Consider the following 27,415-nt stretch of genomic DNA (forward strand, 5'->3'; position numbering starts at 1 on the left):
ATTCTATTATTCATACATCTTTTCAGAGATTATTTTGACTACTTTAATCAAATCTTGAAAATACTATTCTGAGAACCAGTGCTGAAAAATGTGCATGTTCTTAATTTTGATTTTAATTTTTACCACATGACAAAAGAAGATAATCCACAGCATATTAAAATACATCTATTCTTAACTAGCTACTAAAATAGTACAAGTCTCTGATGACAAAGATCAAAAGATAGGTTTTCCTACAGTGTTAGAAGAAATGTTCAACTTCATTTATCAGTTTAATAGCTACTTATTAAGACTCTACCATGTGGCAAACAATATGAAAGACACTAAGAATTACTTATTAATACTTATTAATACTGGAAATATCATTTCTAAAATTCACATTATTTCTGATGCTATAAAAAGTAGCACTTAGACCATTGTATGAGGAAATAGTGCCAGATAGCGTGATGGCCAAAAGATGGTAGATTTCTTCCTAAACACTTCAGTTTGCCAATGTACTGTTTCCTGAAGAGGAAATAGAGCATGAACAGTCCTCTTTTGTATATTGATAATTTTACCTATTTCTAAATGTAAATTTTGACATCCTCTTACCACTGTTGAATGAAAAGGAAACCACGTGTCATCCTCATTTCTCTTTCTTTTATAATGCTTTGATTTATATGCATTTATACAGTATTTTAAATATCACATTTATCACACTACACGTATTAAATTACATAAAATGTTGCAAACATTACAATCAAGCAAAAGTATGTTATCTACTTAAAAATTTATATTTTAATCTTTTACTTACCCATGTTTCTTGGGGTGATGATTTTGTCAACTGAGGAGCCAGATAAATATGCTTGCAACAAGATGAGAAACCAACACTGTGGAGGGGACAGGAAATTGCACTCATATTTCATCATCAACCAATGAGGAAGTAGCATCTCAATGAAAAGGATGTACATTATCTAACTTTGAGCAAAAGAAGTCTCCTAAATATTTTTAACGTTTTTATCATTTACTGTAGTATTTAACTCACTCTTCTCTTTAATCACAGTTGTATAGTGATATTTCATGTGCTTTATTTAATAGAATATGTACTGGAATTTCATTTATTCATTTTCCCACTTAGACAATCACTTACTCCGTCAATACATTTACCTATTATACTCTTAGGGCATTGTGCTGGGACATGAATAGGACCTGGCTGTATCCCATAAGGAGCTTATCACCTAGTGAAGGAGGATGAAACGTTCAATAATAACCATGCTACAAGAGCAAAAATGGATAAGTACTCCAAGAAAGGTACAAAAAAGAGAGGATGAGTCATTGGATCTATGAGGTAGAGAGGGCGTTGTAGATGGATTCAGGGTGGATTCAGGGTGATCGACTTCCTAGGAGGAAAACAGAAAAGGGGGAATGAGGGTTGGGTATCTAATGAGCATGTTTCCTTGCTTAATGGCAGTGATGGTGGGGTTAACATAGTCAACTTTGTAAAGTCTTTTTTTGTTGTTGTTTTAGGGGACCAAGGGGATTAGCTATATAGTATTTTGCTGTAAAATCATTTTCTCCTTTGAGTCTCCTCTTGGGATAGAGGACAGAGATTGCTAAAACTGTTGAACAAACTGGCCTAGGCAAATCAATAATTTTATGAAACTTGAAAATTTATTTGAGAAAGACATGATATAATCTAGACTTTTAATCTTGGGGTTAGTCTGGATATAATAGTGTGAAAAACTGGGAGGATTGGAGGCATTTTAAAATGGAGCTAGAGTGGCCACTGTGAGAAGCTGCCTTAGTCGCCTTTGTTTGAACTGGGCCAAAACTTTTGGACAGTGCAAAACAGCAATTGTTTTGAGCAATTGTTTGAGAAGTCAGCAGGAGCATGGGCATCCTGATTATGAGTCTGACAGGCATGCATTTTCGGAGGATAGAATCAGTGGTCTGTCAACATAACACTCAGAGTAGCTTTGCTTGTTGAAACACCCATAGAAAACTCTTTTTCTTTTCTTAATGCATGTAATTATCCCCCATCCCTGTCTCTTCCTCCTTACAAACCTCTTGCTTTCACCCTACATGTGGGACACTATTTAGGTACGGGCCTGAATCTGTACTCCCCAAATTGAAATTTTAAGACCCTAACTAAAAAGCCTTTTTCTTTTTCATTCTCACCTCCTTTTCTCATCAATACAATTTCTTTATTGAACGCAACAGGTTTTCTGTACTTCCTTTGTAGGTCTTGCATAGAGAATAATAAAAGCGATAACTTGCATTTATAAAGTACATGAGAGTTTACAAAGTAATTTAGCATACAGTCACTTACAAATTCATAATACTGATATTTTTACTGAAACCATGAAAAATGTAAGTCTAACATGGAAAATTAATAATAAAACCCTTAAGCCTTTATAAAAATGAAAGTAATGATTTCAGTTTACTCATGACTCTAATCCAAAATTCTCATTTCTGCTTAGTTTTGTACATCCAGTTATCTGTGGCTTCTTTACATGGGTATTTCAAGGCTCCCACAATCTCTTATTTTACCCAGATAGACTAAACTTCTGCTTTTAGGGAAAGTATATTTTCATATCTGTATCAAATATTTATGTATTTTGCTCTTTAAAAACAAAAAAAGGATGTAGTTTAAAAAAAACATAAGAAACAAAAACTTTCACTTCTGATTAAACAGAAAAATCATAGCTGTACTCTGCTAAAACCTTGCCTGTTCTACACAGTAAGATATTGAACAACTTTTAGTAAATTTGCTTCTTTTTTAGTCCAGAATATGTGGTAATACTGTATTTCCAACACGGGGCCATCTAAGGGTGGATTGGAAATGTCAGACCATTGAGTCTGTGACATTTCACGGCCTCCAAGATGGAAAAAACTCATTAGCAAGTTATTCAGAACACTGCCCTGAGGGGGTTGGTGTGTCACTTATCCGGTCTTCTGAGGCCACCAAATGGACAGCCAACACTGGTCAGTGGCAGGACGTTTGGGCCACCTCTGGGGAAAAGGGGGAGAGAGTGTGGTTCTGCCCAGTTCCAACTTCTCCATGGGGCAGGCAGTGTCTGGGCCTAATCTGCTGATGAAGGGTCCTTTGTGAGACCACATTGTCCTGTCTGTGTGATTTCACTAGCTAAAGCAGAAACCAAACAGGGCAGGGTATGTTCTGAAATACTGATAGAGTTCCCCACATTTCATTTTACCCCAGCCCCGTGCCACACACTCAGCCATTTTGCATTTATTGCCTCGGAGAAGGGAGTCTTGGCAGAAAGGTCAGAGGTGGGGGTGGAGGGAGAAGACAACCTTAAATTTGGAGTTTCAAAAGCTTGAGTCAGCTCAGAACACAAAGACCCGAGGCACAGACAACAACAGTCTTAGGAGAATACCTGTTGAATTATGTGAAAACTTCCTGTCACCAAGAACAGAAAAGGGTTTTTCTGCCTGGTGGAGGTTGAGCTTAGGTTGTAAGAAAGGAAGTCTGGAGAGCTCAGATGCAGTGGTCTGAGATGGCACTCTGCCTTCTGACTGCCTCTGCAGAAAACCCTGAGGTGGGGGTGGAGTAACAGTTACCCCAGTGAGTTGCACGGGCTGGGAAGGAGAGTGGACTGTGAAGTCCAGGTAGGTGCAAGACTCATGAGTGCAGCTGTGACAGGCAAGTTCCCCGTGCTCAGCATAGTCCAGGTGGAGCAGAATGATTTCTTGAAGGTCTTGGGGGGCACACAGAAATGATGGAAGGTCTCAGCCTACCTCCAGGTGCTGCCAGTGGCCCAGGGTGTCACAGAAGTGACACTATTGATGAAGGACAACTCAGGTTTCTGACTCCTAGAGACCAGAAGGGAATGAGGGCATCTCAGGACAGGTCAGTATTGATGCAGGGGCATCTCTGAGAACCAGGGGTTGAGCTCCTGACCTCCAGCTTTGGCAACATGCAAATGCCCTGATCTTAGATGGTGTTATGGGCTAAATTGCGTCTCCCCACATGTCTGCCAAAATTCATATGTAGAAGCCCTAACCCCTAGTACTTCAGAATATGATTATATTTGAGATGTGGTCTTTACAGAGGTGGTTAAGTTAAAATGAAACTGTTAGCATGGGCCCTAATGTAATTTGACCAGTGTCCTTATCAGAAGAGGAGAGTTGGACACACACACACAGACACAGGGATGCACATGCACCCAGAAAAGTCCATGTGAGGACATGGAAAGAACGCAGCCACCTGCAATCAAAGGAGAACTGCAGAAGAAACTAAACCTACTAACACATTGACCTTGGATTTTCCAGCCTCGAGGACTGTGAGAAAATTAATTTCTGTTGGCTAAGTCCCCCAGTCTGTGGCATTTTGTTATGGCAGCCCTAGCACACCAATACAGGTGGAGCCCAGAGGAAGAAGAGATTGGACTCTGAATTGCCCATGACCTTGACAGAATGGTGGATGGAAACAGAGTTTTAGTTGAGTTATAGAAAGACAAACAATGTTCTATATCTTGCATATGTGGTTATGACCTGAGACGAGAAACCACAGCATTAAGATCACACATTTGATCCAAGGTGTGTAATTCAACAAACATTTGTTAAGCTCTTGAATGCGACTACTGAGCAAAATATTTTTCTCAATACTTGGCAAGAAGCCTAAAATGCAACTATTAGAAAATCTTTCTTTTGGTTCTTGAAAGCTTTATCTTCAGGTTTCCTTTCTAGAGATGCAAATATTCCTGGGAGGGGTAGGGTATTCCCATGCAAAGCCTTAGCTGGCTGCTACAGGATGGTGAAGCTTGCCAGAATCCATTCACATGAGTGGTTCTTCAAGTGGTCCTTAAGATTAGCAGCATTAATGTCATCTGAGAATGATTGACAACTATAATTCTGGACTCAGCCCAGGCTCAGTGAGTCAGAAACTCCGGGGCTGGAGTCCAGTGATGTGTATTAAAACAAGCCCTCCAAGTGCTTGGATGTTCCAAACTTGAGAATAACGGATGGCATTGGTACTGGGAAAGGGGAAGAGCTTAGAAGCACTTTCTATTCAAATTTTTGCCTACTTTGGTCACTTTAACCCTAGAGACTCCTCATCAGTAATTAAATTCCACTCTGCATTAGTATACTGTTAGTTCATTTGGTTCCACCTTTTAAAAAAATGAACTAATACAGCTTCTCATTTCATACTTGCAAATGTTTTTGACTTGAAGGTTAAGTGAGAACATGCTTAAGATTGTAAAAGTTAAAATGGAAATATGTTATCAAACCTAAGACTAGAGTTTTTAATATTCTAAACAGTTTTTTAGAAGATTGAATACATATTTCTTGATGTCTGTTAAGTTACACAAATACATTTTAATGCCCTTCTTGCACCTATGTATTGAAATAACTTAATCAAATGTTAAGAAGTATATTAACTCCAAATAGTTTCCTCTTTTGCATTGTAGGTGTGCAGAACTGCTGATCAGCTTGATTTTTGAAGTCAGGATAGTAAGTTAAGTCCTTAAGGAAGTGTCTGCTCTGTTGAATTTGCTTATGGTAGGGATAGTTCAGAGTTAACAATTTAAGATTGAAGATCCAAAAAAGTGTCTCATGAATACAGATGCAACCAAGACATGCAGTAAAATTTAAGTCAAGGGACAGGGCAAAGAAGAAGTACAGATGACTGGCAAAAAAATTGAGTCAGCTGAGGCAGTGGGGCCAGGGACAGATGGGAAGGAGGATCTGTAGCCAGCATGACTGGTGTGGGTTTTGTGGCACTCGGGCTGGTGAAGGCAGGTTCTGCTAACCCTGTGGGTAGCATCAAAATTCACACAGTGGGCACAGCAGAGATGATAGTGAAACTCCAAGAGTGATAGGAAAACCTGCAATTTTATAGGAAATATTCTGAGAGTCTCTAGTCTCCGCAGTGCTTTTTTAGAGGATGCTAAAATACTTTACCAAAAGTATAGTAATGGAGTAAATTTTTATGGTGTGTTATAATACCTATTCTTTAAATAAATCCACCAGGTATTGGTTACTACAGTACTTAATACTATGTCATATGAGTAGGTTAATGTATCATGGGTAAGTGTGGTCACTTTAAAATGCGTTCACAAATTCTTTGATGCTCTTCCTTTCGAGGCAAAGCCTCTTTCCCTCTGCTTGAGTGTGGGCTAGACTTAGTGACTCACTTCTAGTGAAGAGAATAAAGCAGAAGTGACTGTGTGCTATTTTGGAGACTAGGTCAGACCTCTCCCATGACTTCTCCCCTCTCTCCGATCACTTGGTCTGAGGGAAGCCAGCTGCCATGTTGTGAGAAAACTCCCACATGGTGAGCATCTGAGGGAGCCACAGTATGGGAGTGAGACGTTCTGGAAGTGAATCTTCAGGCTTTCTGATGATTACAGTTCCTTCTAACATACTTACTGCAACCCCAAGAGAGAGCCAGAGTTAGAAGCACCCCATGAAGGTGCTACTGAATTCATGACCCACAGAAATGGGCAGATTCTAAAGATCTGTTGCTTTAAGCTACTCAATTTTGGATACCTCGTTACATAGCAACAGATAACTAAGTCAGTTACATATAGTGTTGAGTCACTGTAAATGTGACATGGAGACTAGGGGCCCGTAGTCCCATGCAAGAGGAAATCATGAACTCAGGGTTAATTCAGGCAATATTCAAGAAATATTCCTTTATTCAATATTCAAGAAATTTTCCTTCTTTTATAACCAAAATATGCTGTTAACTCTCTGGGTTTATGGTATGTTCTTAATCACTTTTTAAAAAGTTTCTAATACTTATGATTAGTTCTGCTGATTAAAAAACTGTTTTCTGTAAAAAAAATAAATTTCAATTCTATGGGTTGGACATGCAAGCAGTTACAGACACAGTGGAATTTTGGCAGCAGGTTAAAAACATTATTTTGAACTTGGCGTTAAACATTCTTACAGCGAATCTTTATTTTGTATTATGTCATTTATTCCACAAAATTTTTCAACAGACATTAGGTATTTATTATGAACAAACACTGTGCTACAGGATAACACTGTACCACTGTAATAGAAATTATAATGAATCAGACGTGAGACTTAACTTTTGTCCAACCTTTGAGTCTTGTAAAGAAGATACATGAGAGATTAGAGAGAGGGAAGATTAAGCATATAAATCAAGAAAAACTTAAGAAGGAGGTAGCATTGAGATGTATCTTAAAGAAAGAGAATACTTTAGACATTTAGTTATGGAAGAAAGGATATTTCCAGATCATGAGAGAAGCATGAGGTAAACCGTGGAAGATAGCACCTGTCAGTTGTCTACAGAGAGGAACAAACGGTTGCTTTTAATGCACAGTCTATAAAAAGAAATGGAGAACTATCGTTTCCCATTTCCAGTCCTGAGTATTCACACACAGTTGTGAGCTCCCAAAACATACAGTGGTTATGTGGTTTATGCAACAGATTTCCCCTCGGACACCAAAGTACACTGTAGCTCTTGAGGGGAAGGGCGTTCCTGGCCGAGGGCAAATCACATGTGAAATCGGGGAAACTGAAGGGGGTCAAGGGAAAGAGCAGGTTGGGAGAAAGGCTTTTCATTGCTCACAGCTTGCTCGAATTTGCTGAGTAGGCCTGGCTCTGTCCATCTCTTCTGGCCGCTGCTCTCTCTCTGCTGCCTTGGTATGCTCTCCACTTCCCATCCACTTCCAGGAAGAGCTCCACTGTGGGTCGTTGGTGACTGAAAGATGCCAGACCAATTACGTACCAGGAATGAACAGAAGAAGAGAATGGCCATTTCTCCACTCCTTGCCCCAGAGGCTGGGGCAGGCTGCAGCAATAAATACCTATTGATATGTAAATAGACTAAGGCCAGGTAGAAGATTCTGGAAATTCTGCAATTTAACCAACATATACATTTTTTGAAAACAATTCTAAATTTTCCTGATGACTTTGATTATAAATTTATTGATTGGGGATCAACCATATACTCAATAGTGTGCTATTACTGAGGGCTCTGAATTCTTCTGCTGGTAGCCATGCAGAAATAGGTACTGACAATTCAAAGAGCATTCACAGGTGAAACATAGGAGGATAGCAAAACTTCCTGGAGTTCCTTTATCTGAGCAGTAACAATCATCAGCAAAAGAGCTATAGGTGGTAAAAGCTGTGCTTACAACAGGGAAATGCAGATATAGAGGCCGATAATTCTTTGCAATTATCCCCTCCATGCTGGACTGTAATTTGGTGTATTAGTCAGGTTCTTTGTTGCAGGTAATAGCACCATCTGTGACTAACTTGAGCAGGAAATGGATGACTTAGAAAGAAATCAGGAGGTGGCACAAAATTGCTGCTGAGGCTGCAGAACCCAGCTGGTGAAATGGGCTGGAGTCAAAGGACCAACGGACCAGGAAGACAGCAGAGGTCACCCTACCTGAGCAGTAGGCTAGGATGGCACTTCTGACCCCACTGCTCTGGGCACTTGAGGCCCCTCTGATAGAGCCTTTCTGTGGCTGCCTCCTCTGGACTCTGACGTGACTCCAGCGTTTTTTCTTATAACCAAAATACGCTGTTATATTCTCAGCAGCACCATAGTCTTCCAAGATCGAAGTTGCAGGTTGAGGGAGCCCTGGTCACCTCCAGAGCTGGTGCTGCTGGGGGTGGGAAGAGCATTAGGCACCTTCACTCCTGAAGGAGGTGGAATCTGCCTTCCAAGGCTCACACCATGGGTGATCCGCCATGTGGGATGATTGCAGACAACAAGAATGGGATAAAAACATTCAGACCAGTACACAGACAGGAATAATCCTTTTCCCCAGTATGATGTAAAATAATGTTTTAATGCTCTTCCATGGTGGTCCCACAGGCAAGGAGGGCCATGCAAGCTATGGAGGACCTGAATCAGCCAGGACAACTCCGGCTGTTCTGTGACGAAGCCATACAGCCATTGCTGCCTGTGTGAGCAAGACTGAATAGCTCCTCACCTATGGGTGAGAAGAGAAACTGCCTTGAATTTTCAAAGACACACTGAACAGGAACCTGGTTCTCACATCCTTGATAGAATTCTGTAGGAGAATTAGTAACAATTCTAAACCTCGTCTCCTCACACGAAGATAGCATCGGAATGTGCATAGTCTGTTCTTTTAACAAACTAACCAAATGTACCCTTGACGCGCTGCTCTAATATGTTGATTAATGTATCCCTTGTTATAAAAAGGCATATAAACTATTTTTGGACAAAGGGCTGGCAGAACAGTCTGATCAGAACTCTTTCTCTAATTAACTGTTTTTGGGCCATGGTCCTAAGTAAGGCTCTGAATAAACTCTTAATATAATAGCCGTGCTTATTTCTGTCAGCACTGGGATTATCTTAGCTTTGTGGAGAGCAATAAACTCAAAAGTTATACTATAGTTAAGTTTGTATGTCATTTCTGTTATTATTAATGTAATACACATTTCTATAGCATGTAGTATGTGTTGGTTACTCCTCTAAGTGCTATATAAGTATTAAGTCAGTGAACTTCATATAAATTACTATCATCACCTCTATTTATGGATGAGTAAACTGAAGTCTAAAGAAGTAAAGTAACTTGGCCAAAATCACACAGCTAAGTAGGAGCAAGGAGAGAGTTGAAGCTGGGTCTCCAGGTATGATATTTTAACTACTATACCATATTGCTCCTTGCTTTAACAGTTTTTATCTGTAGTTATACTTAATGCAGTGTTTAGTAAGCAATGTATAATTTATTTCATTGTGGATACTGTCTGCTGAACTTCTTAAAATAGTCTTTATATAAAGCCCTGAATTAACAGAACTGGTGCTCATGATTTAGAAGTCACTGAACAGGGTGATACAATTAATAATTGCAGTCAAGCAACTTATGTCCAAGTTGAAAAGATCAGATGAACAACAGATGCTACAAGATAGTTCAGGAAGAGAAAATAGTGTATATTCTTTTATGTCCCAGGGGACTCTTACTTTAAAGAATGTTTCCAACTTCTTTTGTAAATAATCCATTTTTCTTATCACCTTATATGAGATTATTCAGCGATTTTTTAAAAGAAACAAAACTTTTATTTCGTTGTATTGAGATATTGAGTCCTATTTAGAACCCCAAGTTGCACAGGAATTTACCCATGTTTAGAACTTGGAAGGATTCATTTTCTTTTTACATCTAGAGCTTTATCCATTTGGAATTTATATGTAGTGTGAGGTGTAGATCTAAAATTTGACCTTTTTCCAAATAGTTTTCTAGTAGTCCCACCACCATTTTAAAAAAGTCCATCTCCTTTCCCCAGTGATCTGAGGCACCATCTTCAGTGATTTTTTTTTAAGTTCAATTCAGCTAATACATATTGAGTACCTACCATGGCTTGGACGCTGCACTTAGGGAGTAGAAAGAGGAAGACTTGGCCTCTGCCCTTGAATTCCTGAGAGCCTAACTCAAGATTTCTAAAAGTAAAAGCCATTTCCTAAAGTGAGACTACAGATTGCTATAGACTCTATCACTGACTTTATTTAAAGGCAAGATCTCTCATCGTTCTCAAGAGACCATCTAATTTTTATCACATTTTTCATTTTAGAAAAATGAGGAATTTGCTGCGGCTGAAGTAGTTATGATACTCAGAAACACTGCTTATTTAAGAGAGAAGCTGTCCTTACTTTTTAAACTCACCTGGAATTTGAGATCCAAGATACCTTCCTTTCTTAATGATTCATTTCTTTTAGGGACTCTGAGACCACAGAAACAAGGGCAGTTGAACACATGATCACTTATCTGATAACTGTCATTTCACTTTATCTCACATCTTGACCAAATTTGAGGGTTGTGCCCAGTAATCCAAGGATCTTTCTCAGCTTGCACTTAATTGCTTTTTTATTAGAAACCTTGTTTAATGGTTTCCTGAGCATAGATTAGAAATTTGTAGTGAGTTACTGTCTCTGGTAAGGGACTACATTGCTATATGAATTAAGAGGAATTAGTGATATATCCTGGGTGCGAAGACACTTCTGCTTAATATTCTGTTTCCTCTTCTACAGATATTACACAATGCACCAATACTTTTGGCATGCCTTCAAAATACAAGGTGCAATGGTACTACATGGTATCTGCTGTTATGGTTTCAACTTCCCAATTTCACGTGTATGGTATTTTCCTCTATTTTCACCTTGGTACTTCTCTTCTAGCCATGTTAATATGCATATCACAAATGTAAAAATCTTTGGGTAAGTAGGAAGCTTAGCATTCACTTGATTTTCACCTTGGCTTACACCCAGTGGTGCTTCAACTCATGCTTAAAATATTGTGTTAGAGTGGATGAATCATTAAGTTCTGGGAAGGTCAGTCTATGCAACTGGGTATTTATTGACTTGTCTCACAGAACTGTGGTAGTAGGGAAGGTAGAAATTTCAGATATGTGCTGTACTGGGAAAAGAAAAAAATAGTAGAAAATAAGTGGTCCATATACAGGGGACTGTATAACTTACTGCCCAGGCCAGAACACTTTAAGGGTGAAAGGGGCACTATTAATAATTACGTTAGGACAATAGACATAAGCTGGGATTGTCCTTGGTAAACCAGAATAGATCTATCATACTTTAAGAAGACATAAAGAGGGAGCAGAGCCACTGTTCATTAAGAATTTAGAGGTATCAGAAGGGCCTCATGAGGGTGTTTATGGCATTTCCCAGATAAAAATTTTTCTCCTAGTGTAATTGTGGCCCTGAAAAGTAAATTTAGGTGTGTGGTAAACTGGCAAAACAACTGACTTCAGATTGGACCCTGCATATCAAGGCTCATGAGTGCCAGAGCCTTTGGGTCTTCCCCTTGCCCTTTTGGTGTCTCAGGGGCTTGTGCAGACACTGACAACCCATTTTGTGGCTCTGCCTAGGGAGAGTCCCGAGATCAGAAATGCTTTCTCTGCAGCCTCTGAGTCTCTTCAATTTGCTCCACATCAAGAAAGTCAGAGATCTCAGAACAATGCAGGATGTGGACGAAACCTCAAGATAATTCACAACTTTCCTACCGATTTAGGGTTAGCTGCCTGGCAGGGGAAAGCAGTTTATGCAGCTAAAAGCTGAAGACACAGATTTGCTGCCAGAACGCAGAACCTTGTCAGTTAACATTTGCCAAGTGTGAGACGCGTTCAGCCATGATTCAGGGTACCTATTACTGTACTAGTATTTTAATTATATTCCCCCATGGCTACTTTTCTTCATCTTACATAAAAGGGAACTCAGTCTCCGAAAGCTAAATGACTCGACCAAGGTGACATCTGAGCTGGCACTTGGTGGGGGTCCGCAGGTGAGGTCGGTCCGCCTTCTTGCTTTGCCGCAGACTGGCGGGAGGTGGCTGTGCAGTGAGCTGCTGGGGAAGATCTAGTTCCCTTGGCAGGCGCTGGGCATCCACCTCCTCTTCGCTAAAGTGCTCCAGCAGGCGAGGCCATCACAGAAGCAGGGAAGTGAGAAGCAGTGAAGGCCAGCCCGATCCTGACAGAGGCGCCACCAGAAAAAGGTTCTTAGTCTCACAACACTACGGAGGCTGCCTCGAAGACCTGTTGCCCGCATTCAAGATGGCGTCGCCGTCGTCAGCAGCCTCGCGCCCTTTTCCATCATGGCGGCGACAGGACCCGCCTCCCTGGGGGCCGGAGTCATGTGACCCGCAAACCGGCTGAGAACCTGCTCCAGGCGTCCCGGCAACGGCAAGGGAAAGCCATGCCGACGGCTGCCGCGGGTTCGACGGGCCGGGCCGCGGTGCCCCTGCTGCAGTGCGCTCTGCTGGCGTTCGGCAGCACGTACGTGCTCGACGACTCCGATGGGCTGGGCCGGGAGTTCGACGGCATCGGCGCGGTTAGCGGCGGCGGGGTGAGACACGCCGTTGGCCCACCCGGTCCCGCCCCACAAGCCCCCGCGGTGTGGCCCCGTGTTTCGAGGCACTCGGGGTCGGACCCCCTTGGGGCGGGCGCCTTTTGACTCGCGGGGTGGAGGCGCCTGCAGTGGGGCTGGGACCGGTGCTTGCTCCTCTAAGATGAACCTCTAGAGCACTTAGATTTACTAGGTGAGGACTCGGAGGTCCACCAAGTGACAGACAGGTCTAGTTAGCGACGAGGCCTGACCCCTTTCCCTGGCAGCGGGACCTGCGCTGCCGTAGGCGGTGGAGAGGGCATTTCAGGAGGGTCGCTCCAGAGGAGCATCTGCCCGCGGAGGAGGATGCCTCACTGGGATGCTTAGGCTGTGCCTCTCCTGTTTTCGGAAAGCGGATCGTGGAGTCAGTAGCCCAGGGTCGCTAGGGCGCCATGGTGTTGGACTCTTCAGAGGAGACAGTACCGACTAGGTCTTTGTTTGGAGGCTTGACATGTGCCTTCAGGGCTCTTTAGGAAGCTTAGAGGCCTGAAACCATCTGCGACGTGTGTGTGTGTTTATTTAATGGCAGACTCCACGAGTATCATCGAAGCTTAGAGGCCTGAAACCATCTGCGACGTGTGTGTGTGTGTGTGTGTGTGTGTGTGTTTATTTAATGGCAGACTCCACGAGTATCGATTGATGGTCTAGAATTGTTTACTGATGTGTTGCCTGAAGATGCTCATGGCCCAGGGTGGGGGCGGGTTGCCCCCTGGGATGGTCAGTGCCTCATTGGTGGCTATTTTTGTGTGTGAGGGGGAAATACTGGGTTAACAACCAATTTAGTGGCTCGCTGTTAGAACCAGGTGTGCTAGTTAGAAAGCAAATTCTGGCCTCCCTCAACTCCCATTCTGACTTTGCAGTTCTGGAACTGGTTGGAGAATATGCATCTTAAGCAAATTCACTAGTTAGTTCTCATCCTAAGTGTTTAGAGACCTTTTCCCTCATTCAAGGCTCTGGAGCAAGAGCTGAGGGTTGGTTGGTTTTGATTTTTAATAAACTCTTCTAGAATAGTTTTGGATTTACAGAAGAGTTGCCAAGACCAATCAGTTTTCATATACCCTGCATCCAGTTCCTGCTATCAGCATCTCACATTAGTATGGTACGTTTGTCACACCAACACTGATAACAGTAATGAAAGTCCATAATTTCCTTCATATTTTCTTAGTTGTTACCAAATACTCTTTTTCAGTTCCATGATCCCATCCAGGGTGTCAGTTACATTTAATTGACATGCGTCCTTCATTCCTTTCTTGGCTGTCACAGTAGCTGTGAATTCATGTTATTTGGGTATTCCAAAGGTTTACGTGAAGGAAGATATGAGGGCCATTCCAGCTTTATGCAATATTGAATGGGCGTAGCTGCGGATTTCCTTAGTTCCCTGTTTGTGCTGCAGGTGGCCTCCAGACCTGGGAGCTTGCATCAGTGGCATAGTTATTCTTGGTTCCCAACACAATTTACTTGATCCTGTCCTGTGCTCTCTGTAACCTTTGTCTTGTCTTTGCTTTATTCCCTTCTGATTGTAACCTTTGGGTCTATGAGGTTTAGGTGACAGAGCTTTGGGTGAGAGGGATATTTTTATTTTTGCACCCAGATCACAGGTAGAGGTAATTTTATTTGAAAATGTTAAGGCTAAACTCTTGAATGGATTGTTTGTTGAGCAGAGTTAGAAGGAGCTTGTATCCACAGATACAATCAGGAGCCTGCTGGAATGCTTGCTTGCTGAGTGGGTGTTTTGTGCCTGCATCAGCCTGTGACTCCCATCACAAGTGCTGTGGCTGGACCTGACCTTTTGGTTTTTATTATGATTGTTAAGATACCCTCAGCAGTAACCATAAGGGGACTGGGACAGAGGCTTATTACAAATTTTAGAAAGCATGCAGCACACCTGACAGGTTTGGGGCTACACACGGAACACCTGGGGCCACACAGGTGTTGGGTGGAGAAAGAAAAGGTGCCTGCCTGGTCCTACTTTTCTTGTGGCCAAAGCCGAGGGCAGAGAATTTTGTGGGTGCACTCTTACTGGAGAAATTAAAACATAAGAGTGGGAATTTAAAATACAGGAAGAAAAAAAGGAATAAAAAAAGAAATAAGTGGCCCAAATGGTTAGATATTGAAATCAACCAACATCTCTAAAATAAAGGTGCCTCAGCGTCCTTCCTCCCCAGGCTCTTCAGTTGTTTATTTGAGATAGCCATCTTTAAAGTAGAGATGTCTTTGAAGTGGATATCTCTTTAAAGTAGATGCCTGAAATAGTCAAAGCTCAAGCTCTTGCATTACAAAAAGGAAATAACTAGCGTGGCTCACACTTTAATCCACCCTTCATACCAAGGTGGTAGAGTCAAAGGTGAAGACAGTAACTGCCTGGGTAGCAGATGGGTTGAAATGGGTAGGGCACATTGTAACCCAGGAAGTACACATCTAAATAGAATTACAGTAGCACTTCTGTAGTGATTATACAGGCAATAGCCTGAAATTTAGTTCATAGCCATTGTCCCAAGCTTGGAGGGTTTTGTCATTTGATCTTGGTGCCCTAGGAGTCTATTCAAAGATTTGGGTAATATTGTGAAATATTTTATGTCTTGGGCCATCTGGTTTAAGTAGGTTTGAACCTGTCCTGAGTTGGTGAATTGCTCTATATCTGATCAAACCAATCAGTCTCTTAGTTCTGAGAATAGGTCAGTTCAGTTAATGGGTTGTGTCTCATTTCAGGAGGTGTGATGCAGGTGGGTTCCTGAAGTTAGGCCTGCATGCTGCAAGAATTTGCATCAGGTTACTGAGTAAGAGGCATTTCTATGGAAACAAAAGAAAGAGTGGTTGGTGTTTGGAGCAGGTAAAAAAATCCAGTCTGAGTCCTGAGCATGGCCAGTTTAAAAGATTTCTAGATAAAGGGCCCAGAGCATCTTCAGATGGAGTGGGGACAGACAGTGGTGACCTGATAGGTTTTCTTGGTTTGAAGCTTGAATGTCTCTGGTCATCTTTCTGTGTGGTCCACATAGCAGTAGGCATGGGGTGTATTCTCTGAAGTTTGTATCAAGTTGTTCCTCTTTAGCTTACATGGTTTCAGGAAAAGGGCATTTTTAGTTCTCAGTGATTTCAAGTTAGAAGGGTGGGAGGAAAAATGGAACAGTGATGTTTGGAGAGTTGTAGCCAGATACTGGTGGAAATGAGCAGAATTCAGGATCCAGTTCAGTTTTCAAGTAGAAAACAAACCTCAAGGACAATTAACAGGACTGGAATCTGTTATCCATAAGGGTATACTGTAGTTTTACATTGAAACATAATTTTTCTCTGTATAGTCAGCCCCACTTCTGTAAGACTGATTTATTTTCAGACTAACTCAAGTTTCATTAAACTTGGCCTGATTATTTACATGAGGGCGTAAGAATAGTGATTGACCATGTAGTCTCTCTTAAATGCACTCTGCTAGACCTTTTTACAAGGAATCTCAGATTGGACTCTTAAAAGTCTCTAGAGGCTAGGAAGCCAATCCAAGAACTTCCCATCAGATTGCAACACTTGCAGATTTGGGTGAATTCTTTTCTTCTTGAGGTCCCCCAAATATCCTGACATTCCTGGACCTGTCAGGAGGTGACCTTTCTTACTCATCTGGTAAGGTTGACAGGAGCCCTGTAAACAAGGTATCAGGCCAGTTTTTCGAAGGGACTTTATTGGCTCCACAAAGTAAACCTTAGTTCCTTTATGCTGTCTGGTCTTCTCTAAGTTCTGTGCATGTCTCTCAAATATGACATTATTGTCAAAGCCTTGGTAATATAACCAATGTTTTCAGTTGTGTCCTGTTACAGGTGTTGGGGGGGTGGAATTTGAGCTTATTTTCCTCAGTTCTTGTCCCTGCTGCAACAAAGAATTGAAGGGCAGAAACACAGTAGTGAAGCAGAGTAAAAGTTTTATATGAATTCACTCCAGGAGAGGAGTGGGCCAGAGTCAAGAAAAGGCAGGTTTACTTGAATAAAGCAGAGAGGAAGGGAAAATGGAGGGAGGAAAGGGAAGCTCATTGAACTGCTACTCGGCCTAAGGGCATAATCCCTCGCCAACTCCTGAAGCCAGTGTTGCCTGGCATCCAGTGTCCACTTGGATCTGCACGGTGTGGGAATTAAATCCCTACCACCCCAGGATTTGGGGGAGCCACAGAGCACTGGGTGGAGTGAGGTTATGTATGAGCACTTCCCAGAGGTGAAGAAAGGAGACATTCAGGCAGGCTGCCAAGGAGCATGATTGTACAGCTACAGTTCCATCTGGGTCACCCAGGCAATGGGAGCTTGCAAGCCCAGATCAGAGCTCTCAGGAGCCCCTCCCTGCTTATCTGCAGTAGGACAGAGAGAGTGACACATTCAAAGCAAGGCAACTGTGGGCAACCTCAGAGAGAAGGAGGTGCATGGTGTGGGGTTTTAGAGGGCTTTTCTGGGTAAGGGTCAGCATAAGGCATGATGTATTAAGGCGATTCAGAATTCTTTTGGAGTTTTGTCTTAAGAATAGGGTTATTTAGGTGACTGTTGGTTTGGGAGTTCAGCATTCTTTGTCCACATAGGTTTATTTATACTTCCGAAGTCTGTCTCCTGCCCTCGTTGCAAAGTTACTTGATTAAGGGCTAGAGAAAGAGCTAAAAACAGCACATAAGTTAAGTTAAAGAGTAAGCTGGGCTTTTTAGCAGGCTAAAGTATATTTTACAATGGCATGATCTAATTGATACAATGAAGACATGGGCTGCACTTGGATGGTTTTTTTTATCTGGGCAATATCCCAACATTTCCAAGTTATTCTTGGCCTTTGGAGCTTCAACTGATTTAACTTGTTAAGTCAGTGAGTCTTTTCTGACTCTCTAGTTTTATCTGGTTAACTCTGAGTCCCTTTTAGTGGGCTTTACATAGCATGGCTGGGAATTTCTGGAACACTACTTACATTAATGACATATACCCATACAAATACAAGCTAAAGAAGGTTTAGCATTACTTATTTGACAATGCTTCCCATGCAGTTTAACATATCAAATATACCTAATTTGTTTAACATCTTTTTGTAGGTAGGAATTTCTGAACACATTTCTTTATTCATTCCAGGGATTCTCTGGAAAATCCTGAAGTTAGTTCAATGTCAGAAAGACTTAATTTAGAATTTGATTTTGGGAAGTTTGTCAAAAACATCAAAAGTTTTTAAAACACTTGATTATATGGAAGCATAGGTCACAGTGAGATAATACTTATTTATCCATTTAGCCAAAATTAAAATTAAAGACTTCACAGGCAAATACAGAAAGTTACGTAGTTGCACCAAAAAAACACCTTGGAGCTTTATTAATAGAGAAGACATAGTTTTCTTAACTAATCAAAGATGCGATAAAGACAACAAGAAGCACAGGAAATTATTTTGAAAAAACACAGAATCTTTGTTTCCTAGCAGATTACTCAAAAAGTTAAAAAAAGAAACCTTTCACAATCTTACCAAGAGCAGACCAATAGTCCAAGAAAACTTTATCTTCTTAGCAGATAAAAGAAAGTTAAGTTTTAGTTTTATACAAGTACACTATTTGTTATATTAAAGCTTATTTAAAAAATCTTCATAATTAATTTATTTCATTTTTAGCCAGCTTGACTATACAAGGTAAAATTTTCTTTCTTTTCCTTTCCTCCCCAACTTTCTATATCCGTTTAGTCTGTCTACTTTAGGACAACATTACTTTCACTTCCCTTAACAAAAATGCATTTCCATACCTTATATTTTTTCTTAGCCAAAATACAGACTATTTTCCTTGCATAGATATGCTCCTTTTGTTACTTCTAGTATTACATATATTAATTAGAATTCTTAACTCTTAGAAACCTTAATTTCTAGTGAAAACTAGGAAGCAAGCAATTGTGGACTGTTATACCAGCATTCTGAATATTGGCAAATTTATGAATACATTTTATAATTTCTAGAAGCATATGCCTCTTTCTTTATAAAGTACAGTTTTTCAGTGTAGCACAGGATATGTTTACTAGCAGATCCAAATATCTTTAGTTTCTCTGTAATAAGAAACCAAAATTAGATAAACCTATGTTCAGTAATTAATGTTTCAGTATTTTGTATTAGTTGGCAATGATCTATATAGCCAATGAATTTTCGTCATTTAACTTGCAAAACTCTAAGGTTTCAAATTACCAAAAAGATTTGGGGGACTGTTTTTAAGTAGACATACCATAAAACATCATTATTGCTGAAAAGTGGATGCCTTGACAATTAAAGCTTGCATTATGAAAGGAAAAAGCCAACTGTCAGAGTTTATATGACAGGGTATTACTTGGTCTGTCGCCTGATCACAGATAAGACTGTGGAAACTGTTCCCCCCTACCAAACTTCCTTGACCCAACTGATTCTTGTTGATTTTTATACTTTTATTTCCTAATGTTGCAACCTTACTCATAGGTGTTGGGACACATTTCAAGGTAACCTGTGGACTAATGGACTAATGTATTTGTTCTTTACTACTGCTGTTCTCTTTATTTCTGTGGTTTAAACCTGGAATAACCAGTATTTCATAAAATGAGGGCCCATTTATCTTACTATCCTTATTGGTGATAATAAATCCAATGTTTAAATCTGCTGAAAAATGGAAGTATTTGGTTATTTTTTTTATTAACTCATTTAAAATTATTAAAGTGAAAATTTTCATAACTCATATCTATCCTGATATTGTCCCTGTGTAGAGTGCATTACTCATCTTGAAGCAGAGTAAATACTGAATGAAAATGGCTACATTATTTGTGTAACCCCTTTAAATAACTTATTTATGGAGTCCCTGGTGTCTAGCTCGGTCTAAATCTTCATTTAATCTTCATATCTGATAGGGAAGGCGGTATGGTGCAGTAGTTGATAATGTGGATTTAAGAGCAGATTGCCAGGGGTCTGTTCTGGGTCCTGCCACTTAGTGTATGGACATTTCCTTCAGGAGGGCCCTCTAGTGGCTGACCTCAGGGCTGTGTCCAGGTTGAGCCCCCACCACAGGCAGGAACCCACAGGATTTGCCCTGAAGTCTTTGCCAAGAAAACACACCCTTTCCTCTCTAACCACATGTACATTAGCCAACAGTCTGATTTAACCTTCTACTTAATTTAATCCCTCTTTGTCTCAGGTACTTGCCTGGTAGGGGCTAAATTAAAATTTAGTATTTAATGGATATGAAGTACTTAGAATGGATCTGGAAGATGTCTTATTTTGGTAGTATTATCCTGTTTCGTAGGTAAGGAAGAGAAAGTTATCCCAAGGACGTTAAATGAAATTTTTTCTGCCCATTTGGGTATACAATGCTTGCTTGGATATTGAGAACTTACCGTGTGCCAGATACTGTGCTAAGTCTTCTTCCTGAGCTGGTTGTAAGCCACTCCAGGACTTATTCAGGGAGTGTAATTGGTAATTTGGTAATTCGGTATGTATGGACTACTGTGCTAAGTCCTTCACTTACCTCTTATTTTAGCTTTAGAACAGCTGGATGCATAAGATAACCATTTTACAATAATTTGCCATTGGTCACATAGCTTGTAAATGGTGGAACCTGGAAGCCAGCTCCGTCTGGCTCAAACCCTCTTGTACTGGGTCACCTGTACCAATGTAACAAATGATAATACAGAAGGTAGTAAATGAATGTTTATTGAGTAAGAGAATAAATGGGATATGAACTTGAATAAGACACAGTACCTGTCCTTAAGGAACTTGGGGTGAGACAGGAAAGTAAAGCGGTGATGATGAGGGGATAGTGTTAGAAGAGTTGTGGTGAACTTGTGGACTGGTGCACGGGAGACACAGGAAGGGCACCTACGTTAAGCAGAAGGTTTCCTTCCTTGAAGAGATGGAGCTTGAGCTGAAAGCTGAAGGATGAGTGGGAAGTGGCCAAATGAGGGTATGGGATGCATTCCATACTGAAGAAAGAGAAAAAGCCATTTGATACGTTTAGGTAAAAGGTGTGATAATGATAAACAGTAAAGTGTTAGAGTTAGGATCCAAATAATTAAGGGATTTGGAAATAAAACAGCAATTTGAACTTCATTCTGAAAGTTCTTTGGGGAGGGAAGGTCTAGGCAGGCTTAAGCAGAGTGCCTTCATGGTTAGATCTGTGTTTTGGGAAGACTAATCTGACAGGTAGTGTGCAAGGTAGAATACAGGAGACAGGCAGGAGACTCTGAGACCATTTAGGCTGTTCTGATAATTGAGGAAGGCCTAGATGAAGTCAGTGGGGGTGAAGTGAGGGGATGGATTTGAGACAGATTAAGGAGGTCTTGGTGTCTGGAGATAGATGGGAAGTTTGGTGGAAGGGTGACCCTAAGTTTATGGTTTAGGCAGATGTTCTTTACTAAGACAGCAAATGCAGGAGAAGGAACAGATTTAGGGAACAGTGTTGTTTGGTTGGGGTTGTGTTGAGCTTGAAGTGAATAGAGAATAGTTCCATTGGTCTGTGTCACAGTGGCTGGGGTTTGGGAGGTTCTAGGTTGTGAGGTGGATATTGGGACTGCCAGAATGTCAGTGGTAGCGTATATGACAGTATAAAGCAGGATGTTGAACTCCATACAAGTCAAGTATCTTGCCCTTGTTGTACACTTGTCAGGGTGTCAATAGCTTAAACCTGGTGCTTTTCAGGCTTCCAGGCCTGGGGACATGCCACTATTTCATGTTAATTCATCTCCTTTATTTCTCTTATATTGCTTCCCAAAGGATACATTATTGGTTGGTTACTGGTTTTGCGATTTCTTCAAGCATTCATCAGCTGTTGGTTAGGTGTGACCAAGTGTTGGTCCCTGCAGACTCCATCTCTGTGTTTCCGTTTATTCTGATGCCATCTTTCTGAGGTTTCCTTAGTACAACTTGGCCTGAGGATCATTGTGTGGTCATCCTTTAAATCCAATAAACTTTAGTAAGGATGAGGAGAGTAGTAAGGATGAGAAGAATTGCTGCTTATAATTTTCCTGCAAGATGTTGAGGGGGAAAATTACCTGAGATTCATCTTCCCATCTCGGTCCCAGATATGGTTGTTGACGAATGATCTTAAGATAGTGAATGTAAGTTTCATTTCTTTTAATGACCGCTCTCTGAGTCAAGGTCCTCAAGATCAATCATAATCATGAGATCCATCAACAGACTTAGCAAGCCCACCTCCCAGACAACCCTCACTTCAGTAGAGGAGAAACTTGCTTGTTGTTTGGAACCCGTGTTTTAACTATCAGACAAAAACAGGCTAATTTGTCCACTGATGGGCAAAACATAGGTGGGCAAACAATCTGGAAAGTGACTTTGCATAGCTCAGTTTTGCCCAAGAGCTGGCTAACTGTGGGCACACAAGGGGTTGTGCATAATCACTATGAAAAAGTGTTCATGACTGGATTTGTTTTATTCATACTTCTGAAAACTTTTCTTCTAGGCAACGTCCCGACTTCTAGTAAATTACCCAGAGCCCTATCGTTCTCAAGTATTGGATTATCTCTTTAAGGTAATGAAAGAATAATTATTTAGTAGTACCTGTGATATTTTAGAAATTGTGGTGAATTTTGCTGATAGAATTTATCAGCAAATTACTTTTGGAGTAATCTGCTATTTGAGTTTTGCCTTGGTTTTCTCATCTGTAAAACCAATGCAACAATTAGTAATTATCTAGAAGTGTTTTGTCCTTCACAGCATTAATATGTTTCTTCTTTCTCCAGCCAAACTTTGGGGCTTCTTTGCATATTCTGAAAGTCGAAATAGGTGGTGATGGGCAGACAACAGGTAGGAGTATTTGGGAAATGGGATTTTTTCCCCCCAATATTTTTAATCTCTACCTAAACTTATGGGCTGTGATGTCAGAACCTCAGTGATACCAACATTTTTTATGTTGATGTTGGTTATTGCTTAGGAGACTATTCCTTTTTTACACCCATTTAAAAAATATATCCAAATATCCATTTTTTCCATAAAAAAACAGCAGGACTTCATATTGCTTATTTAGTTGAAATAATCAATAGTAAACAAATGCACGGTTTTTAAAAAACTATAATAACTTAGACAAAGCATAAGGACAATTTGAAATTTAGTTAGAAGTTAAAAAAAGAAAACTTTTAATGTGTAAAGCATTTCAGATATTAACTTTAAACAAAATATGTGGGAGAATAAATAATCAGTATTTCAGAAATAGAGCTTTTTTCTCTTAAAAGCAAAATTATTTTTAACCACTAAATTTTCAGTCTTCACTGTGAACCATTTTGGCTGGCTTTGCGTAGTACATGTAGTCAGTTAAAAGTTCTGAATGATTATTAGCTCATTATTTATGTCAGATTCTATTATAGTGACCTTTAGAGTATTGTCTGTGTATCCATTGTCTTGAAAGTGACTTGGAAATAATATTTGTTAAATAGATATATCTGTGTGGTGCCATTAGTATTTATGTTGAAAGTAAAAAATGCAAATCAAAAACAAAACTCCGTAACAAAAACTTTCCCCAGGCTCTTCCTAGAGGACATGTATTTTATTGTCAAACCCTTTTATTTAGAATTGTTAATGACTGGCATCTTTATTTGTGGAAGCTAAGATAGAGGCAGACATACAGAAGCAGGTAGTTCTTGTGAATTCTGGTGTTCACCTTTAAGAAGAGCAGGGCAAGCTCCCCTTTCCGTCTTAACAAGGACAGATACTTGTGAAACGTGGTAGCACATAAGGACTGATGTCAGTTACCTCCCTTGTCACACTGGGGATGTGAACTCATTCCCTTTTCTTCAAAACTCTGTTGTCTTGATATAACAGACATATTGTGTAGCTCAAGACTTGGGGTGTCAGAATTTGGGGCTTTGGTGCCTCAGGATTCACATCTAGGACCAAGAAGCTGGAAATGGAGGGGATCTAAATTGGATGCAGAGATTTGAAATCCACAGAGACCGGAAGCCCAGAAAAATATAATCCTAGGAATTTTCAGTTACATGAGTTGATAATACTTCTCAGCAGTGCTTATAATAGAAAGTTGTGGTTTTATTAAGATCTCTGCAATGCTTAGAGTAATGAAAAAAGATGAATATGCTTTGATCATCTGTCCTCAAATTATATAAGATTATTCTTATTTGCCCTACTTCAGGATTGGAACTGGAATACTACTCTGAAGTGTGTGTATGTATTGTGAGCGCCAAGAATACATAGTGTGTCTTTTGCTCTCCCATTCAGATGGCACTGAGCCCTCCCACATGCACTATACATTAGATGAGAATTATTTCCGTGGATATGAATGGTGGTTAATGAAGGAAGCTAAGAAGCGGAACCCTAATATTACACTCATGGGTAAGAAATGTAGTTTGCCATGCTCTTGCCATCTATTTTCCTTCAACTTGTAAATTTGGAATCTGTACTTTTAATACTTAAAGTACCAGTAATGTTAATTTACCCATATGCTCCCAACAGCAAAGCCTGTGCTAGGCAGGGTCCTTTCTTTGCCCTTCTGTATTATGTCCGACCTTATAATTACTCTTCCCATTTTACAGAAGCAGTGGAGGTTTAGAGAGATTATGTCACTGACTTAAGGCCAGATAATTAGTTAATGGCAAAGTCAGATACAGAACCTAATTCCATTCTGGCTGTGTATGTGTGTGTGTGATGCTAAATTGTTTTTCTCAAGAAAATTTCTCATCAAAATTTGTCAAATAGCAATGTGGTTTATAAAATTGTATATTGTTTGTAGTAGTATATCCCAGCTATTTGAAAAATTATATATACATGCAGTCATAGACCCCATTTCTAGAAGAGGCATATACAAAAATGGTCTTTTTCTTTACTTTGAACTTCAATGATACAGTGTCACTGTTCTAGGTACTGGGGATACCAGACAGTTCAACCCCTAATTTCCACCCCTTGTGGAGCTCAAGTTCTAGTAGTAGGATTATTGGATGACTGCTCAAATGAGACCGTATTCATTTCACAGTTATCCTGTAACAGTGTGCAGACCTGTGAAATATTTCAAACATACATAGTGGTGGCATACTTTTATTGGAAATGAGTAAGTTTAGTGAGATTAATAAGATCCATATAGACTTGATTTCAAGTTATTAAAAATTTTTTTGACAATCAAATTAAAGGGCAAGTATGTTTTTGTAACTTTAAAAAAATGAGTCAGTGTGTTCTTTCTAAATGGACTTTCGTAAGAGATTTCAGAAATGTTTTGAGCAGTAAAAAGCACCACTGACTTCAGCACATATACTTGCCCATTGGACTGCTTCCAAGGTCAGTTCTCATTTGAATGTAGAAAATCTAGCACGCTGAACCGTGTCCTAACAAGGACTTACAGACTTACACGTGGTGGGCCTTCAGAATGTATTTGGCATTTCATTGTTTTACATTTTCCATTATTTCAATGTCACATTTCTTATGCAGATACACTTAGGCATTCTTCCTGAGTTTAGAAAAACAAGCATTTTGTCATTTCGATTTTGATTTTTTTTTCAGTGGTGAACTAGATTTGGTAATATATATTAACAGTTAAGTTCCTTAACTGTTGAGCTTCTATTAGTGTATTAGTAACAGAATTAGATTTTGAATTGAAATTAGTGCTTCTCTATGCCTTTTTTTTTACTTAAAATAATAGGGTATTTGGAGAATGTGGATTATTTGATCTGTATCATATAATAAAGGTCTGTTTCCCTGTTGAGTCATTGGCATTTATACCAATATGTGGACAGACTAGTTTAGCAGAATTTGACACCTAATAGTACTTTCAGTAGCCATACATTGTAAGATGATGAATCAGTGAATGAGGAATTTGTGTTATACTTATCTCATAGGAATAGTTAAGCCAAAAGCTTTCAGAACTCTTTGTTTTGATCTCAGAGAAAAGAAACTGAATATTAAATGTCCCCATAGCAGGCCATGGGGGTATTAAGTTGTACGCTACATTTCTTTCTATTATCCTTGAGAGAGGAGTTTATTTTTGTTTTTGGTTTGTTTTTATTTCTTTTCCTTGAAAGAGCATTTGGAATTATGGGACCTGACTTTTAAGATCAATAAGGAATTATTGTGTCCATAGGCTGGAAGGGATTTTGAGAGTTTGTGCATGGTATGTATATAATCCCCCCTTTAGTTGATCCGTATTGGCTTTCTGCTTGGCCTGTGTCCTCTGGTTCATTGTGCCTTGTCTTTAGCTGGGCCAGCACTTTTGTACTCACTCCGCCTTTGGCTCTTCCGGTCTGTAGCGCTGCCGTGGTCATTCCCTGGATGGCTGGGAAAAGGTTTCAACTGGCCTTACGTCAATGTTCAGCTGACTGCCTACTATGTCATGACCTGGATTATGGGCGCCAAGCATTATCATGATTTGGACATTGATTATATTGGGGTTAGTAATAGTTTTAAAACATGGTTAACTTTTGGACATTCATTTGTAACTTTTTCAAGTAATTTTATTCTGTGGCTCATTGACTAACCATTATACCGTGAGCATTTCTATTGATGTCTGATAACAAATTAACTGCATTTGATCTTTTATTCTTCCCCTTTGCCCATCTAAATTCTTCCCACTTTGAGAACTGTGTAAGTATATACCTTCTCTGAACTATTTTTTAAAAACATTTGTTTTTGGTACCACCCCAGCTCAAATTCTTCAAATCTTTCCCTAGTTTCTCTAGTTTTTACAGTACTATGTTTACTCTGCAGTTTAATGATCAATCTCATTTTGCTTTAAGAATCTTCTATTGTCCTAAACAAGGGAAGGCAAACTCTTTCTTAAAGGGCCAGAGAGTAAATATTTTAGGTTTGGTGGGTCAAATGGCAATATAAGGATATTATGTAGATAATTATATAACCATTTGACATGTAACTCTTAAAACTGTAAAAAACATTCTTCACTCTCTGGCTGTAAAAAATAGAAATGGTGGACCAGATTTGGCAGGCTGGCTAAAAACTGTCTACCCTTGTCCTAAATTGTTAGTTAACACCTTTTCATGATTTGCAAAATGTGAAACACGGTGTCTTATCTTTCTGGCTGGTCTGTTGGTAGGCTGGAAGCATGCCTCCCACTGTTGTACCCCACAGAGCCTTACATACACACACAGGGGTATCCATACATTTTTATTTATTAATATGCCATCTGTCAAAACTGACTTTTAAAGTCTTCTTGCAGTTAGCAAGCAATTATTGAACTCCTACTGTGTCACACACACTGTGACTATTATGTTTTTAAAGATACCAAGACTAAGAAGCTCTTGAGTTCATTGAGAGTGTGTGACAGACAAACTGTAGTATCACAGGATGAAATAGAACATGAGGATGAGCCAAGGGCTGTGGGAATCAGAAACAGGAATAATACTTGTTTTTGTTATCCTTCAAATTAGAACTGAAAACTAGTTTGTATTTGAGAACTTATTTAAATGTCAGGATACTTTTAACCCATAGTGACACTAAATGTAGGTTTGTATCTAATAATATCCTATTATGATGAAGTTGTTCTTAGAAAATGTTTTCGGTAAGTAATGGGTGATTCACATTTCTTTTAGATTCTTGATAATTCTATGCCATGGTGAGGAGTTTCTTTGATAAGAAACAATTTCCTTATCATTAGGGCTAAAAAGAATTATAGTGCCTAGACTCTACGCC

General features: G+C 39.9%; 2 protein-coding genes across 9 annotated transcripts in view; one reads left to right on the forward strand and one right to left on the reverse strand.

Annotated features, from left to right (window-relative positions):
- Positions 1–865, reverse strand: part of GPR65 (G protein-coupled receptor 65) — a 29,909-nt gene extending 29,044 nt beyond the window's left edge. For 2 of the 3 annotated variants that reach the window (XR_005054033.2, XR_012133729.1), the window contains exon 1: positions 791–865. The gene's annotated coding sequence lies outside the window, so the exon portion shown is untranslated. The remainder of the gene's footprint in view (positions 1–790) is intronic. The other variant, XM_017658878.3, reaches the window with a different exon arrangement.
- An 11,446-nt stretch (positions 866–12,311) lies between these two features.
- The window catches only part of GALC (galactosylceramidase), a 68,242-nt gene continuing 53,138 nt past the window's right edge, over positions 12,312–27,415 (forward strand). The window contains exons 1-5 of one of the 6 annotated variants that reach the window (XM_073242013.1): positions 12,312–12,796; positions 22,239–22,307; positions 22,519–22,582; positions 24,005–24,118; positions 26,020–26,159. In XM_073242013.1, coding sequence (XP_073098114.1) covers positions 12,647–12,796; positions 22,239–22,307; positions 22,519–22,582; positions 24,005–24,118; positions 26,020–26,159 — 537 coding nt within the window. In that variant the 5' untranslated portion in view covers positions 12,312–12,646. Of the gene's footprint in view, positions 12,797–22,238; positions 22,308–22,518; positions 22,583–24,004; positions 24,119–26,019; positions 26,160–27,415 lie in introns of those variants that run through there. The other 5 variants (XM_036991531.2, XM_073242017.1, XM_073242014.1 and 2 more) reach the window with 5 other exon arrangements.

Source organism: Manis javanica, chromosome 8 (genome assembly GCF_040802235.1).
Source record: "Manis javanica isolate MJ-LG chromosome 8, MJ_LKY, whole genome shotgun sequence".
In the NCBI taxonomy this organism is placed as follows: domain Eukaryota; kingdom Metazoa; phylum Chordata; class Mammalia; order Pholidota; family Manidae; genus Manis; species Manis javanica.